General features: G+C 44.0%; 1 protein-coding gene across 1 annotated transcript in view; it reads left to right on the top strand.

The window, feature by feature from the left end:
* Nucleotides 1–783: 783 nt before the first annotated feature.
* ntn4 (netrin 4) overlaps nucleotides 784–16388 on the top strand; it is a 21164-nt gene continuing 5559 nt past the window's right edge. Inside the window, exons 1-5 of the mRNA XM_079335264.1 lie at nucleotides 784–1231; nucleotides 2732–3282; nucleotides 8375–8653; nucleotides 13290–13416; nucleotides 13733–13918. Coding sequence (XP_079191390.1) covers nucleotides 1186–1231; nucleotides 2732–3282; nucleotides 8375–8653; nucleotides 13290–13416; nucleotides 13733–13918 — 1189 coding nt within the window. The 5' untranslated portion in view covers nucleotides 784–1185. The remainder of the gene's footprint in view (nucleotides 1232–2731; nucleotides 3283–8374; nucleotides 8654–13289; nucleotides 13417–13732; nucleotides 13919–16388) is intronic.

The raw sequence follows: 16388 nt of genomic DNA, 5'->3' as shown, positions 1-16388 counted from the left end.
TAACATGAGTGTTAGAATATATGACACAAACAGGTCCCTAAACATTTTATTTCATGCTGCTTTATACTTGTACTACATGCCATCTCAGAGGAAAATATATAGTTTGTGCTTTTCTATTTTATTGGAAAGTCTAAATATTATAAACTGATCATATACTCAATATTATTACATCAGCATTTCAACTCACATAATGTAGTAAAACATAAAATATCTTTACTCATACATCACCTTTTACATTACCAGTGATTCCCAAAGTGTGAAAAATAAGAATATTTCATCCATTAATTTGAAAATATATACAAATACATGGTGTTTAATCTATTGTGTGGTATTCTAATGCTATAGTGTTTGGAGATAGTTTTCCTAACTGTATATAATGTTAAATATTTGAAGCACCTCTCGGGATAATGTTGTCTACTGTGTACTGTGTACTTTAGATTTATTTTTTTTTAAACAACATTGCAGCTATTCTTGTTATTGCAGATTGCTTGAATCACACCATATGTTGAGGATCATTGCAGTATTAAGCAGCAAAAAAAATTTAAGCAAATGTGGAGGCGAAAAAAACCCTGCAGTTCTTCGGGTAGAATGGCCTTATCCTTTATGCTTTGTGAAATGTATTTGCGGCAGGTGAACTATTTAAACAGTTGACCGTCAGGGCCACCATCCCGGGCCCCTCATGATGGGGGCCCCTGGTGTGAGCAGCAGGTTGTGGAGAAACTGTAAATGTTCCTTTAAGCCGGAGAGAAATGCGGAGGAGAGGCGGAGCTGCTGCTCCTGTCACTACACCTCCTCCTCCTCCTCCTCCTCTTCCTCACTCAGAGCTGTGCGGAGCAGAGCGGCCAGCAGTGGGCTCTCACTACGAGGACATGAAACACCCTGCCGGTCCCGAAACGGCAACAAACGACGAGCCGGGATCAAGCGAACACTTCATCCTCCTCTGCGCTCTCTGCGGGACGTCACGCACCGTGCGGGATCATGTCGTTTCTCCTTTATCGCCTCTTTGGTTCGCAGCTGAGTGAAAGAGAAAGTCCACACTGGATGTGAACCTGCGCACTTGTCTTCTTCTTTTGATAAAGTCTCTGCACAACTTGATGTCTGAATAACTCCAAAAAAAGCGACATTTCTGGCACAGTTGTTCTCGCGTATTTTTGGATTTCATCTCTTTCTCTGCCACGCGGAGATATGTTGATCTTATTGGTGATCAGTCTGGCCGTGCTGTCAGATGCAGGTTAGTGTGTTTTATTGTACAGCAAACTTCTCAGTCATTGTTACTACAGCAGCAATGTGCATGCTGCCCCTCAGGATGAAGTGCAGTGCTGCAGAACTCCCTTTAAATATTTCATCATTTAAGCTCTGTTTAGATATTATTCTTCTCTGTTGATTTCTGACACATGAACCCTCATTCATTCAAATGTTTTAGGGGGATTCAAGATTATATCCAAATCCATTAAACTCCAGCTTTCATATTAAACTCATAAACACACAGAACAGCAGCAGGTATGACTTAAGCCTTCATTAATGTTAATTGGCACAAACATAGAAGTTGCTTGATTTTACTATGAAATCAGTATCTTCCAAATTAAAAGCTCGATTAAAACCCCAAATTAAAAGATTATTTGTCCCATTTTTTTTACTTCCCATTATATTAAGCACAACAGTTGAATTAAATGATTATGTTTCCACCCCTGAGAGAAGATTCCTCTGAGCAATGGTTCATTAATTCAGGCTCTGAGGGTGTAACGTGATAGCATCTGTGAGGTGTTTTAATGTGAAATACAAAGACATGTTTTCGAGGTCTGGATAATAAATCCTTATTGGAAGATGACACTACGGCCCTCGGGGAGAGTTTTTCTTTCTTTCTTACAACGGCGTCTGGGAGGCGTCTGAATGCTGCTCATCCTCCCCGAGCTGCCAAACATTATCTGTGTTAGAGTCCACGCTGGCTGCAGTCTGCAGCAGGCAGGTGCACAATGCCTCCTTTATCCCCTTTGCATAACATTTCCGATGGAGGTAAATCACTTGACTTGTGTACACACTCACTCTGAATCACACTCGCTCTGTTTCTGTTACTTCAGGTCAGTCCTGACTTTTCCAGAAATCTCCAAACCAACATGGAAATGTCAACACATCTTCACGGTTTAATATAGTCAATTATTAGACTTAGATTGCACAATAATCAGCCGTATCACAAACTGTTTGTATTCTCTGTTATTGTCATCGTTTGTTTCGCTGAGGCCTTTTAAGGCAGGTTTTCTGGGACTCTTTTGAGACGTCTTATTGTGCTAAGAGTTTAATTTGTGTTGGTTTTTGGAAGAATATATTGATTATTCTTCCTTCTGTGCAGAGGTGCTGTTTGTCATAAGGCAGGGCAGGCATTTGCTTGGGGCCCCCAGGTCAGTAGGGGGGCCCCTGAGAGTCTACAAACCTTAAACTACAACAGTGTAGATTCAAGTAAATAGCATAACTTCTGCTAGCATGACATCATGGCACGTTTGTTCTCTGACATTTAACATTAGTACAAAGCTAGCAGAGCAATCAAGTGTGTCTCTGTGTATGTGTGTGTGTGTGTGTGTGTGTGTGTGTGTGTGCGTGTGCTTCGCTGGCTGTGATTGGTTGGCTATGCACCCTCTAGGAGTCAGAGGGGCCCCTGTACATTTAGATTACTGTAGGTGACAAAAGGGTTCAAAATAATATCATGTGACCTTTTTTTTTTTTTTGTCGTTTGCAGGTCTGTCAGAGGTGTTTCGTGCAGGTGTGGCCCCTCGCTGTGAGAGCCGCGCCTGTAACCCTCGCATGGGCAACTTGGCTCTAGGTCGCCGAGTCCTCACGCAGACCGTCTGCGGCAACAACGGCACCGAGCTGTACTGCTCCTACTCCGACCCAAACGTCAACCTGGCCTGCGACGCCGCCATGTGTGCCAAATGCAACGCGGGCCTGCCTCACCTCTCTCACCTGGCGGGGGCCATGTCTGACTCCTCCTTCCGACACCCAAACACCTGGTGGCAGTCAGCGGAGGGGGTGGAGTCTGAGACGGTGCAGCTGGACCTGGAGGCGGAGTTTTACTTCACACATCTCATCCTGGTGTTTCGCTCGCCGAGGCCTGCCGCCATGACGCTGGAGAGGTCGCAGGACTTTGGGAGAACGTGGAAGATGCTGCAGTACTTCGCCAGCAACTGCAGTGCCACCTTTGGGCTGGAGGAGGGAAAGACGGGAGAGGGACTGGATGGCGCCATCTGCACGTCTAAATACTCCGGGGCTTTTCCCTGCAACCGTGGAGAGGTGAGAAACAGTTTAAATCTGCTCTGAAGTCTCGAGCAATCTTTACTTTTATATATTGCTGATTGAATTACATTTTTCTCTGAATGGAGAATTTTCATGTTTATACCTGAGCGACACAATTTTTTTTGGTTGTTTTTTTTTACGCTCATTTCTTGGTTAACTTGAAGTTGAGTTCAACTTTTGGTTCACCAGGGGTTAATTTTTGACTTTGAGTTGTAGGAGTTCTTTCTTAAGCTGCCACCTGGACAGAAGTCGTCAAATAAAGCAGACATTAATTAATAACTAAAGATTAAGATCAGAAGTTTGATCACACACAGTCATCTTAAGTCCTGTGTTCTAACTTGAACACATATTAATTTGTTTTCTATTAAAAAATTCCCATCAATCAGCCTGCAACTCGTTGGATGAACAGCTTTGCGTCACGTCTCGGTTGATTTCTTAATATTTGTCCAAACACAGTCGGATACGTCAGAAAGCAGGTTAACACAGGTGGAGGGCGGATACACACCTGCAGTGAAACGCTGGAGGGGCTTCCAGAAAGTTTCCTGTTCAGCCTTTTCTCCTGCGTCTATGAGTAAACTGCTAATGATGTCATATCACACACACACACCTTGTGCGGCAGGTAAATCTCGCTGGAGGCCGATGATGTTTCTGAAACGAATTATATGAAAGTGTGACCCGTCCATCAGTGCCTCCCCTACTGGAACAAATTCACTTGTTTCTGCAGTAGGTCACGCAACATGCAAAAGTCACACAGCGTTGTTAGCACGCGGAGAAGAAAGCAGAGCAAATCCAGGTGTGTGTGTGTGTGTGTGTGCATGAGTGAGTGTTTAATGGGCGTACTTTCACTGAAGCACGAGAGGGCTTCCTGAAGTCCCTTGATGTTTAATTGAAGCAGTGTGTGTCGGGAGCTGCTCTGCAGATGTGTGTGCAGGCGCATGCCGAGCGTGTTGCTGCTCTGGACTCCCTGCTGAGCTCTCGTGTGTAATGTGTGTTCCCTCTTTGATAGAGTATTCCAAGTATTCCCCGCAGCTGTTTTGGCCTTATTCCGTATCTTGATCATAACTCTTTCTCCAGCTGCTCCTGCTGTGCAACTTGTAAAAATGATTTTATCTGCTTGTGCGTTTTTAGAAAAATCTGTAAAACTATTTTCTCAACCAAAAAAGAAAAAAAAAAAGGTGTGAAAAAGGCAACACATCTCCCTCTCTGTCTATTTGTACTCTTGATATTGGTTTCTGTTCGTCCTCACCACCTGTGCTAGAAGTACAACCTCTGCTCTCTGACCCCCCTTCAACTTCTGACCCGGAGGTTAAAAGAGGTCAAGTGGCTCTGACAGGCCAGCTGCTGCTGCAGCTCAGCTGTTCACACCGTTTCTGTTCCTGTGTGGTGTTGTTGTGATTGCATGTCACCTGCACTGACAGTTAAACACACTGGGGTCTGTGTAAGGTGATGACACTCTGTGTGTGTGTGTGTGTGTGTGTGTGTGTGTGTGGTATGTTTAAGCCTGTCTTAAGAGCGTAGAATCTTAATTCTGTCATGTTTTGAAAATGAAGTTTTTCTTCACAGTTTATCTCAGACCACTTAAGAAGTCAACTTCTTGTAACAAGGACTCATCGGACAAGTGGTTTCAGGAGCTGGGGATTGAACCCACAACCTTCCAATTGTGGGTTATAGCATGTTGGTCTTCAACATCATGAGATTGAGAGTGGGACATTAAAATATGACAAATGAGTTTGGTATTTCACAGATTATCACTCCAGTATGAGAAGAGGAGAACTTTTAAGACACCACACACATTAAACAGCCATGCACACTAAATGTTTGCTTTGCTGCAGCGTTTTGAGGGATGTGTTAATGAATGCAAATATCCACGAGGGCAAATGAGATACACGACCAAGGATGAAGAAGATCGCTATTAACTTAATAATTGATTGATTAATTGAAGAAACAGTTTACACACTAATCCCTGCTGACAATAATCTGCAGTCACTTTAATATTAAAGTCCTGTCGCCTCATCGAGGTTCAGTTCACAATTTCTGTTTCAATCATAAAACAAAGTAAATAAATGGTGTGACTGACAACCTGACACAAGCTCTCCGGCGTGCACGTGTTGACTCAGGTTATCAGATGGCAGCGCGGCTTTCTGTTGTTCTATGGCTGGGAGCAACATCAGGGAGCTGGTAGGCTCAGCTTTCTCCCATGAAAGCATGTCATCTCCTGCGCTGAAAGCCTTTTCATGTTCACCTGTAATGTGGGGAATAGGTTGCGTGTGTGTGTGTGTGTGTGTGTGTGTGTGTGGAGTATGCAGAGCTCCTTGTCTTATTTATGAGGTCAGCCAGGCTGGAAGAATGTGAGTGTTTGTTGTAGAGACTGACCTCCTTAGGGAAGAGTGCGAGGCCTACAGTGTGCACACACACACACACACACACACACACACACACACACACACACACACACACACACACACACACACACACACACACACACACACACACACACTCAGATAAACACATACAGTCAGCTCTTCGTCTGTCTGCTGGGAAGGAAGTGCCATTGCTCTGATGGATGTTGGTACTGTTGGCTAGACGTCCCCCTCCCCTCCCCCCAGCTCACCCCTTCACCCGCTCTGTTTCCCTCTCCGTCTCTCTGCTTCCATCAATGCCCATTGTGCCTGTTTACCAGATTACAGCCCACAGTGCTTTGATGGAATTACGCCTGTTTAAGCCAGACTTACTTTTATTTTCCAGCCTCAAGTGGACACATGGACCACAGTGAATCAAGGGCCTCGAGAACGTAGAGACAGAAATGAAAATGTGGCTCATTTGGCAAAACATTTCTCCAATATTTTTCACGCTGGGATATAAAACTTAATCCGTCTATGGTTTAGATTCCACCTGAGACACGCAGTGGATAAAATGAAATGTAGGAATTGCAGATGTTTTCCGTTCTGCACTTGTTGCTCTTCTGGTTCTGTGGATTCAATCACAGTTAAAGGTTCCCTGTGGAGGTTTAAGTCAGTAAAAATCTTTACAGTCAGCATTTCTAACCAAAACACCTTGTGTGTGTCCTTGAGACCCCGCAGACCCAAGGAAGGCATTTCCCTGCAGGTGAAGCACATGCAAAGTCGATTATTGCATTCGATCTTGACTTTTTTTTTTTGGTGTCACGTCGATGTTTGCTGTCTACTGTAGCCGTCTTTTCTGCCCACCAAGGAGCCAGTGTTTGCACCTCGTTTATAAATACGATGATGGAATAACGGTTGCAACCATTTTTATGAACTGGGTTGAAATTTAAATCTTTTGTCGAGGAAGAAACCATAAAACTCAAACCATCATTGCTCTCCTGTTGCCTTTGGATCAAGCTTTAAATTTACGATGACTGAGAACCTACAAGTCATCTGATATGTTTTATCCAGACCCTATTTTCCTACTTGGCTTTTCTGGTTGCTAATTTGTGTGCAGACTCAGAATGAACGATGAGCAATAAATAAAACGAGCTGTTTCCTTCCTGTATAATCCTCCTGGAGTCGTCTTCAAACTGAATTATTTTTTTTGTATGAATTCCATTTAAGCCTGTGGAAGAAAGTTTTGTCTCCTGCTGTTCTGACCACGTTGATGATTGGTGAGTGTCGGTACGAGCCAGCGGGGAGAGACGTGCAGGAAAGGAAAAAGGAGCCACAGGTCCGATTGAACCCGGGCCGCCTGCCGGGAGGACTTCAGCTCCCGTACATAGAGCGAGCGCACTAACCACGACGCTCCCAGCACCCGCTTCAAACTATTAAGAGTGCTGTGAAAACAGCTTTTGAGGCATGTTGTCAAAGCTTAGAAAAGATTCTAGGAAGCCATGACTCTGCTTAACATGCTAACCAACATACACGAGTATCATCAGCATATAGGGGAACTCTAATTTTCGTCTGTACCTTCGGAAGTACACTGTGAGGCGTTATTTAGTTGTAAAAGCTTGAAGATAGACTCTGTGGAATCTGCTGTTTGTGTGCATGCCAGTGTGGATGTGTGTATCCTCTGGTGTTGCTGTGGTATCACTGAGCTGTCGCAGGCCTTTTGTCCGTCCCAGAGTTATGTGAAGCTGCATCTCCATCCCCGTCTTTGTCTGGCCCTGCTCTCTGTGCTCTCCCGTGGACCGGCGCCCCTGGTCCTCTATTTGTCGTGTTCTCTTAATTGTGGACCACAATGCCGTGACCCTGTGACCTCATCCAACAACAGGGAAATTAATAGTGCTCCTCCCATCGCACTCAGGGCCAGTCATCCAGCCAATGAGGGCGCTGCACGGGGTCTTTGCTTGCGTCTCAAAGCCTTGGCCAAAGAAAACACACATAAACACACCACTCATCCAACGATATCAATGACAGCCAGAGACAACAAGACACCCTTTGCAGAGAGACACACTGCAAACACACACACACACACACACACACACACACTTCTTTCACATCAAGAGTAGGGCAGACACCAACTCTCTTCGTGCCCAAAAAACAGCAGCGGTGCTCGTTGCTAGTGGCAGCAGTAGCCATGGCGATGGCAGCCCATAAAGGGGTCTTCGATTTGAAGGATGTCCAGGGACCAGACAGGGTAAAGAGAGAGAGAAGAGAGAGAAGGGGGCGAAAAGGTTCGAGGCACTCGTTTAAGGACACCCAGCACCTTCATGTTCACATGGACAGAGTCAATGACTATGGGTTGTAAAGTCGTGATTTATTGCACAAATTAAGCCAAATCACCAAATACCATGACAGATGAAGTGACACAGATAGCATCAGTGAAGCTGATTGTGCAGCTTAATGAACCTGTCTGATCCCTGTAAATCATATAGTAGGGCAGAAAGAGGGAACCCGTCTTCTTTGTTTGCAATTTTGATTTAGTACAAAATCATAAAACCAAAATAACTCAACCTGCTGAGAAGTGAGTTTCAGCATCAAGTAGGTTGGAAAAAACAAAATGTTGTTGGCAAATTGAGACGGTGAAATTCAATTTAGGTTTGTGCATCATAGAGAAATGTGTCTCATTTGGTTGGGAAATGGATCTGTGCAAAACCAACAAATGCTTTAAGATAGCGAATCTCTCTCTGGCCCAACAGGTGATCTACCGTACTCTACCAAAGTGGGAGTCATTGGATCCTTTTGGGTTGGAGGGCCAGCAGCAGCTGAGGGTGACCAATATCAGAATCCGACTTCTGAAGCGACAGACGTGTCCGTGCCAGGCCAAAGACCTCGCCTCTGCACAGGAAGATCTCCCCACCAGACACTTTGCCATCTACGACCTGATAGTGAAAGGAAGCTGCTTCTGCAACGGACACGCCGAGCAGTGTGTTCCTGCACGGGGATACCAGCCCATCCGAGACCGGACCAACCACGTGGTAAGAGAGCAGCATAGAATCAACCTTTCATTATGTGTTAAAATGAAATCTTTTGAAGAAATGACGTTACCACATCACCACCAGAGTCGGGTTGTAGGAAAGTATGAAATTATTAAATGCACAGTAAGAGGAACCTCCTTATCAAAGAATTATTCCAATAGTGCCCCTAGTGGTCAAAAACCTTACTGGGCCCCTTTAATTAAATTATGCAGTTTTTAATACTAGTCTGTCACTTCAGCTCGTACCTTTAATTCTTGTCTTTCCTATCTGTGAATGGATTGAAAGATAATCTAGACATGACACCTTCTCATCTTTCAGAGTTTTCTTTTCCAGCTTTTTTTTTTTTTCTTTTAAAGATCCAGCAGACGTTTTGTTTATGCATGCTCCGAGCCTACAGCATTGAAAAACGATAGCGTTAGCTTAGAATTGTAGTCTGCGCCAACATCAAGAAGCAACTGGTATAAAGCTTCTTTTAAAAAAAAAAAAAAAAAAAAAAGCCTAACTTTAATTAAAACAAAAATTCCATTCAGAGAAGTCTGTCTCATCAGAAGTGGGACCAACGCCTGGAACATAAAGTTCAAAATTAGCCAAACATTCAATGTGATTGACACATTTTTTTACATCAAGCATTCATACAAGCATTTTAACTCTCATATAACATCCAACTGTATTGTAGTTTACTTAAACACTTTCAGCTGCATCTCGAGGATCTGCAGTAAAGATCTGTTTTTGCATCAGTACTCGTTGCCAGTAATTACATTTCCAACCTAAAGAAATCACGTTTCGAGTCTCGGTGATACAAACGCTCCACTCCTGTCTTCACATGTGGACATTTCCTTCAATTCTTTGTGTTTCACTTGTTTCGTGAAGTAATCACACCCCATGGGTAGGCTTTTCACTTGTTCTTTGAAATTAAGATTGTTTAAGATTAGAGTACTTAAAAACTAAATAGCCCGTTCTCTTTGAGTTGGCAGTCGTCTTGATAACAGACCGAAGGAGGGGTTCACATTTTTCTTTACTTCCACTGTTCTCCTGGCTCTGTCTGCTCAGATAAACAGCTGCCGTTCTTTCCGGTTCATAACAAACCCAAGAGATGTAGATACTGATCCTTCTGAGTGAGGGTTAATGATGGTGTTGATGTGTGTGTGTGTGTGTGTGTGTGTGTGTGTGTGTGTGTGTCTGATTCTGTGTTTTTCCTGGAGATCAACAGTAAAGTGTTTCAGAGCGGCGCTCCTATCGCAGCCATCTCCATGCACAGAAAAGCTGGGTGACTTTGAAGCCGAGCGTCTGCTCTGCTGTAATCAGTGAAGCTCGACAGGGAAAGTGAGAGTCAACAAGGAGACCGTCTATTAGCGAACAGATTTACACCGATAAACAGCTGCACGGCAACATTATTTACACTCATCATGCCCGGATTGATAATCAGCATTTCAAGACTGATTATACAAGATCGTAAATATTCAATCCAAACGAACTGCTGTTTAATATTATATGCACAATGAATGTGTTTTCTTTGCTGATAACGTGTGTTTGCACCAAAGCTGCTGATAACCGATTTATTGAAAACAGTCCTTAAATCTTTGAATCTGACTTTTTTCATGCCAAGAAATTCCAAGTAGCTGTACTGAGGATTTCCTTCCTCTGAGGGTAGAAAATCCTCTGAAACAGTCTTTAGACCACGGGGATGTAAAACCCTCCTCTGCACGCCAGGCTCAGTATAAAAACAGATCATTTCGATGCCGACATGCAGGCAAAATGACGTCGAGTTCTTTGATTTAAGTCCGTCTTTACCCCAGACGTGAACCTAAATCCTCCTTAAGTTTCCCCATAACATTACCTCAGGTCATAGGAACATCGGTTTGCCATGCAGGAGCGTTTTGTAAACACACACAAATGTTATATAAGTGTTTTTTTTCTCTTCTGCCTATCAGCGGTTTTGTTTTGTGTCTCTGTTTCGACCTGGCAAAACCCAAACAAGCAGAGCAGAACAAGATGGGAGATGGAGGCAAAGATAACTGGATACTCAGAGAAGGGAAGGGCGAGTGCCACTGGAACAAAAAAAAAAAGTTCTGTCATTGCACTGGAAAAAAAAAAAAGGCCACTGCAAGAATAAATTGTCTGCATTCGATTTGAGAAATGTGATTTCATTGGAAACACCGGGCAGATACAATCAAGTATATTTTACTTAAATTTCTCAGAGAGAAAACAGCAATGATGTCGAGGAGAGTTGAACCAAAAAGACATGACATGTACATATTCAAGAACAGTAAAGATCTGTGATGAGATACAGTTACATCAACACTCCCTGAAAACATGCAGAGTGATCTACCTGTCTCTCCACACAGGAGGCTTTGTGTTGCTTGTTTGGTCTGCTCTGCGTTAGGTGTAAGCGCTTAAGCATGCAATGTTTTGTCTGCTCAAAGTGTGTGCGTGTGTGTGTGTGTGTGTGTGTGTGTGTGTGTGTGTGCGTGCGAGCAGTAATCAGCAGTGAAAGTGATCTGTGTTGTGTCGTGCGTGTGTGTGTGTGCACTGATAAGTCGAGTCATTACACTCCAGACTGTGAAGACGTAAGAACCAGATGGTGTGTTTGTTGTTGTTTATTTGTGCTCCTGACTCTGCCCCCCCCCCCCCCCCCCCCCCACACATGGGATTTTACTTTTTGGTGGTTCAGGGTGATTTCACTGTCTGCTAGTCAGCCACAAAGACAACAAACACACACGTATTGACACAAGTGCAAATGTAATGACATCCAGAGACGGCCACAGGAGCTTTAACAGCGATCAGTCCAGGCGAGGTTTTAGTTTGTTTTCTCTCCCTGTTTTTCTCTCTCACTCTTTTTCTTCTTGTTTCTTTACGTCCATCTTTGCAGCAGGTTTGCTTCTTTTAATCTTCTCAGTCTCGGCTTAAAGAAACAATCCTCTCATTTGATACATAAAAGTTGGTTTAAGATATTTTTTAAATGCGGAGCTGTTTAAATATGCTTTGTTATTTTTTGGGAAATATTTAAAGATCAGCAGCTGCCAGAGATATTTCCGTCGATTCTCAGCCTCAGCTCTGTCCTCTGGATGGCCGATCTTAGCGTGTGTGCAGCTCGCACTGTGTACATGTGTTAATTGTCCCCTATCACGGTATGATAAACATGAATTAGGGTGAAATAGCAGCTGCCTGGACTCCATCCAGGTCCTCCTCCTCCTCCTCCCTCCTCCTTCTTCTTCCTTCCTGTATTTTTCTTCATCTTTGTTCCTTTAATTTAATTTCAGTTCATTCGTCATCCTCCTTCACACTTCATGTGTCACTAGGACTTCGGCCCCCCCCCCCCCATGAGCGTGACTGAAATGGTGTCAATCAGTCATGTGTGCCCATGTGTTCACCTCCACGTTACAGAGCTGATCTGAGGTCAGCTCAGGCAGAGAACATGTTTGTTCTTCACTGTAGCATGTGGATGTGTTTAAGTCTACATGTTACAGTTTGTGTGTGTGTGTGTGTGTGTGTGTGTGTGACCCCCCCCCCCCCCCCCCCCCCCCCAGAGCTGGCACTCACTCGGGTCGTCATGTTGCAGACACTTTGAATGCGGAAGCTTCAGTGTTTAGCCAGCTCTGCATCGGATTTACAAACCTGAGACATGATGCCTCTTAGTGACTTATGAAAGCGGGACATCAGCATAAAGATGAACTATATAACATGCTAAATAATAGTTGAATTAAATATTTAAGTAATGATTAAACATTATGACATAATTATGTCCCAAATCCTCCTCAAGCATTCAATGTTTAAATAAATAAAACTGGAGATTCATTTATTGCACAGCTTTGTTTTTTAACACCCCGACAGCGAGCGTAATCCTGCAGTATGATACTTGAGCTAGATTAATTTCTCATCCTTGGACTTGTTGTGTCGTATTTTCACAGTGTTGTAACTTGACTTTTTTTGTAGCCATCTGAATTCTTCTCTTACCGTGGGAAACAGACGCAAGGATCTGTGTGTGTTGGTGCATTAGCAGGACTTGAATGTGTATTTGCGTCGATCATTGTGTGCCTACCTCTGTAATCGTTGTATAATTATGTGTTTGTGTGTGTGTGTGTGTGTGTGTGTGTGTGTGTGTGTGTGTCCTACATTACAGTGGCACGGTGTAACGCAAACAAATAAAGAGCTTCCTCAGATGCCTTGCACCCCCCTTCAATCATTATCCAGCATGCATGGCATTCCAGCTCACAGGAATGACAAGGAGATTGTTATTGTGCTCTCAGTGCTGCATACTTGCACTCTCTCATACACACATACAGTACACACTAACAAACACAGACACACAGGCTTTTCAGACCAGAGGCCCGCTCTTGTTTCCAGTGATGAAGCCAAACAATCAATCTCCATTCACTAATTTCAGGCAAGAGGAAGACTGAGGGAGAGATGGAGGGGACGAAATCACAGGAAATTAAGAAATCAAGTTGAAAAGGGGGAAAGTAGAGAGCTGCAGAAAGAGAAGATGTCGAAACTCTTTCCCTCACATGGGTAACTTTTCTCTCCATCTCGTTGACCTCCTTATTCCTCCCATCGCTCCATCCGTACCTCTTCTTCTTTTTTTTTTTTTTCCCCTCTTGGTGCTAATGAGCTCTCCTCCTCTCCTCATCTGTCTCAGGTCCATGGGAAGTGTGTGTGTAGACACAACACTGCAGGTGATCACTGCGAGTACTGCGCCCCTCTCTACAACGACCGACCCTGGCAGCCCGCTGACGGACTGACGGGAGCGCCGCACGAATGTCGGAGTGAGTTGAACAAACACAGCTGCGGCTCTTTTTCCAATACAGAAAATGATGATGACATTAGTACCAAACATCAGCGGTGGAGTCAGACTGTCTGAGGAGAAGGGACCGGAGGAACAAACATGTCTTCAGCTGTATGCGATTGGCTCCAGCATGCAGAAATTTCCCAGGAATTTTTCGTAAAAATATTCCAAACAGTCATCAGATATTAATAACGTAACCGACCATTTTCCAGCACCTCTTAATCATAGTTGGAAGTAACAGTAACTGAAACCTGTCGAGCTTTCCTCGTTCCTGAGCTGTCCTCCTTCTTCACCAGAATGCAAATGTAACGGACACGCTCAGAGCTGCCATTTTGATTGGACGGCATGGCGTGAGTCTGGCCAGCGCAGCGGAGGCGTGTGCGACTGTCTGCACAACACCGAAGGAAGTCAGTGTGAGAAATGCAAAGCCGGTTTCTACAGAGACCCTCAGCGTCCACACACTGCCCCAGACTCCTGTAAAGGTAAGACACACACCGAGTAAAGCCAACCAAAATGTGGCTGCCATTGTCTTGATCATTTTAAACATAGGAAGAAAGTGAAATGTGATTTTAACAATCCAGAAGCCTCCAGAAAACTGTTAAAGCAAGGATGATGGATAATAATGGTCTTAGTTTTGAGATTTGGGGAGTTGGAAAATTGGGGACAGAGAGAGAGTTGGGACTGACGTGTGGGAAAAGGAGTTACAGGTCACTTTCCATTTCCTTCGGTTGAGTGACATTCATAGTCTTTTTCGTACTTTTTGAACAAGCAGCTTATTTCAAACTGTGTCTCTAAAAAGGAGCAAATATTGTCAATATTATATAAGCAAATTGTATGAATGGAAAGTTCATCTTTTCTCAAAGTGGGCATTACTATACCGACTGAACCTTAATGTCAGGGCCCAAATCTGAACAAAAGACTCTTCAGAACGTTTTTCAACGTGACAACATTATTTAACCTCGGTTGCTTCATTTGGCTTTTCACTGTGCAGCAGTAAAGGAATTTTTCTTGCGAATATCTGATCAGTGTTTGTTTTTTTTTGTTCAGTATTTTTTTGTCAAACTGACAGCAAAACCCACAACGTGACATATAGAACACACTTAGTTCATAAATCATAATTAATCACGCCGGCGTTGACAAAAATGTAGCTGGTGTGAATCCAAACATTAACCTCATACAGACCACACTGGCACGGTGATCTCAGTCTCTGAAGGAATGCTAAGGACGGGAATCACAAGCCGGGACGTGCAGGTTGGATAACACTGATTCCTGATGGGCACCTGGCTCTATGACTGTGCGTGTGTGTGTGTGTGTGTGTGTGAGACAGCAAACGGCCCACGCTCCATCCAAGGTTTACACCATAGTTAATCATCAGATGGTGGCATTCCTTCGTCTTGACTCAAATCTCAACACACAACCCCCTCCTTGTCCGGCTTTGGCTTGTTTTGCAAGTTTTCTTGTGTGACTCCGAGCTCGAGTTGCTTCAGGGTAATCATTGGAAGTGTACATGTGTGGCTCTTTGTATTTGCGTGTGTGCCTGGGGTTGAGCGGCGTGCTGCCCTCCGGTGATGAGACGAGTCTTAAGTAAACACGCGATAGTCATCCATAAACACAGAGCAGCTACATTCTCCCTCTGATTATCTGTCAGATTTGACCCAGTGAGCTCAGCCCTGCAGCTATGCTGGACTCGCACATGATTACAAGAATGTAAATTGCAGCGGATCTTTTTAAGCACGTCGAGCTGGCAGTCGTTGTTTACCGCCATTCAGATTTTTGGATAATAGTTACGCTTAATTCAATAAATTACGACACCCCAATTAGCCTCAGTATTTTGTGTCTCGTGCAGATCAGTTAGCATACGAGCATATTTAACTTAGATGGTGAGCAGCAAGATGTATAAAACTTCCTAAGATTATGTTAGCATGTTGTTTTTAGTATGTAGCTAAAAGCACAGCCGTCACAACAATAGCTTAATGTTAGCATAGCTTCAACTTCTTCAACCTTCTTACGGTTAAATACAAAATGTATACCAACCTCTTATGACCATCCAGGAACAAAAAGGACTTTGCGATACTCATAGTTGATGAATTGCGTTTAGACTTCTCGTAGCGCAGAGGTATGCTGGCATGACACACAATAGGCCTGCTGGTGTCTCTTGTAATGACGAATTGGCACATCATCTTTTTGAAAACAGACGTAATGTGAGGTTTGAATTTCAGAGATCGGGTAAGGTGTCATGCTTGTGTGTATTTGCTTTGGTGTAGCTATGACGGCTGATTGATAGAAGATGAGAGCGATGGCATGCTCGTGGAGAACCCCCGAGACGACGCTACAGGTTGTGAAATCCCGCCGTAGCCGCTCGCTGACAATGGAGGAATTTCCCTCCATCGTGAGGAACATTTTTTTCATACCAGGCTCCGAGGGGCCCGGGAAAGAAAACACTCTTGTCAGGCTCCGCGCAAGCTCATACACACAAAAAACACTTAAGCAGGGGGGGGGAAGAAAGTCACAGTGTTTGTTTACGTGTGTGTGTGCAGGGTGCAAGGGGGGGGGGGGGGGGGGGGGGGATTTTGTTGTCTGCCCAGGCAGGTGTCTTGTCATGTCTCGCCACACGCTCTTTCAGTTTTCATTGTCAGAGCTCCTTCAGCTATCTAACACACACACACACACACACACACACACACACACACACACACACAGGAGTCCTTGTCTGTTGACCCCTTCGAAAAGCTCATAAATTCTCACGCCGTTATGTAAACACACACACTTAGTGAACACATATAGTCACGTGTGTTTTGGATTAACATGGAACTAAAGTGGTGCTATAATCCTGGTTGATTATTTACGTGTGTGTGGGCTGCTCACACAGAAGTATAGATACAAACACTCGGAGTCAGTAAATTAAAATCTGGTCTTGTTTTTGTCAGGACATGTCCAGTATTTACGTGTCTT

This window comes from Symphodus melops (assembly GCF_947650265.1).
Source record: "Symphodus melops genome assembly, chromosome: 22".
NCBI lineage: Eukaryota > Metazoa > Chordata > Actinopteri > Labriformes > Labridae > Symphodus > Symphodus melops.
The sequence above is the reverse complement of the archived record's forward strand: the minus strand, read 5'-3'. Positions and strand labels throughout refer to the sequence as shown.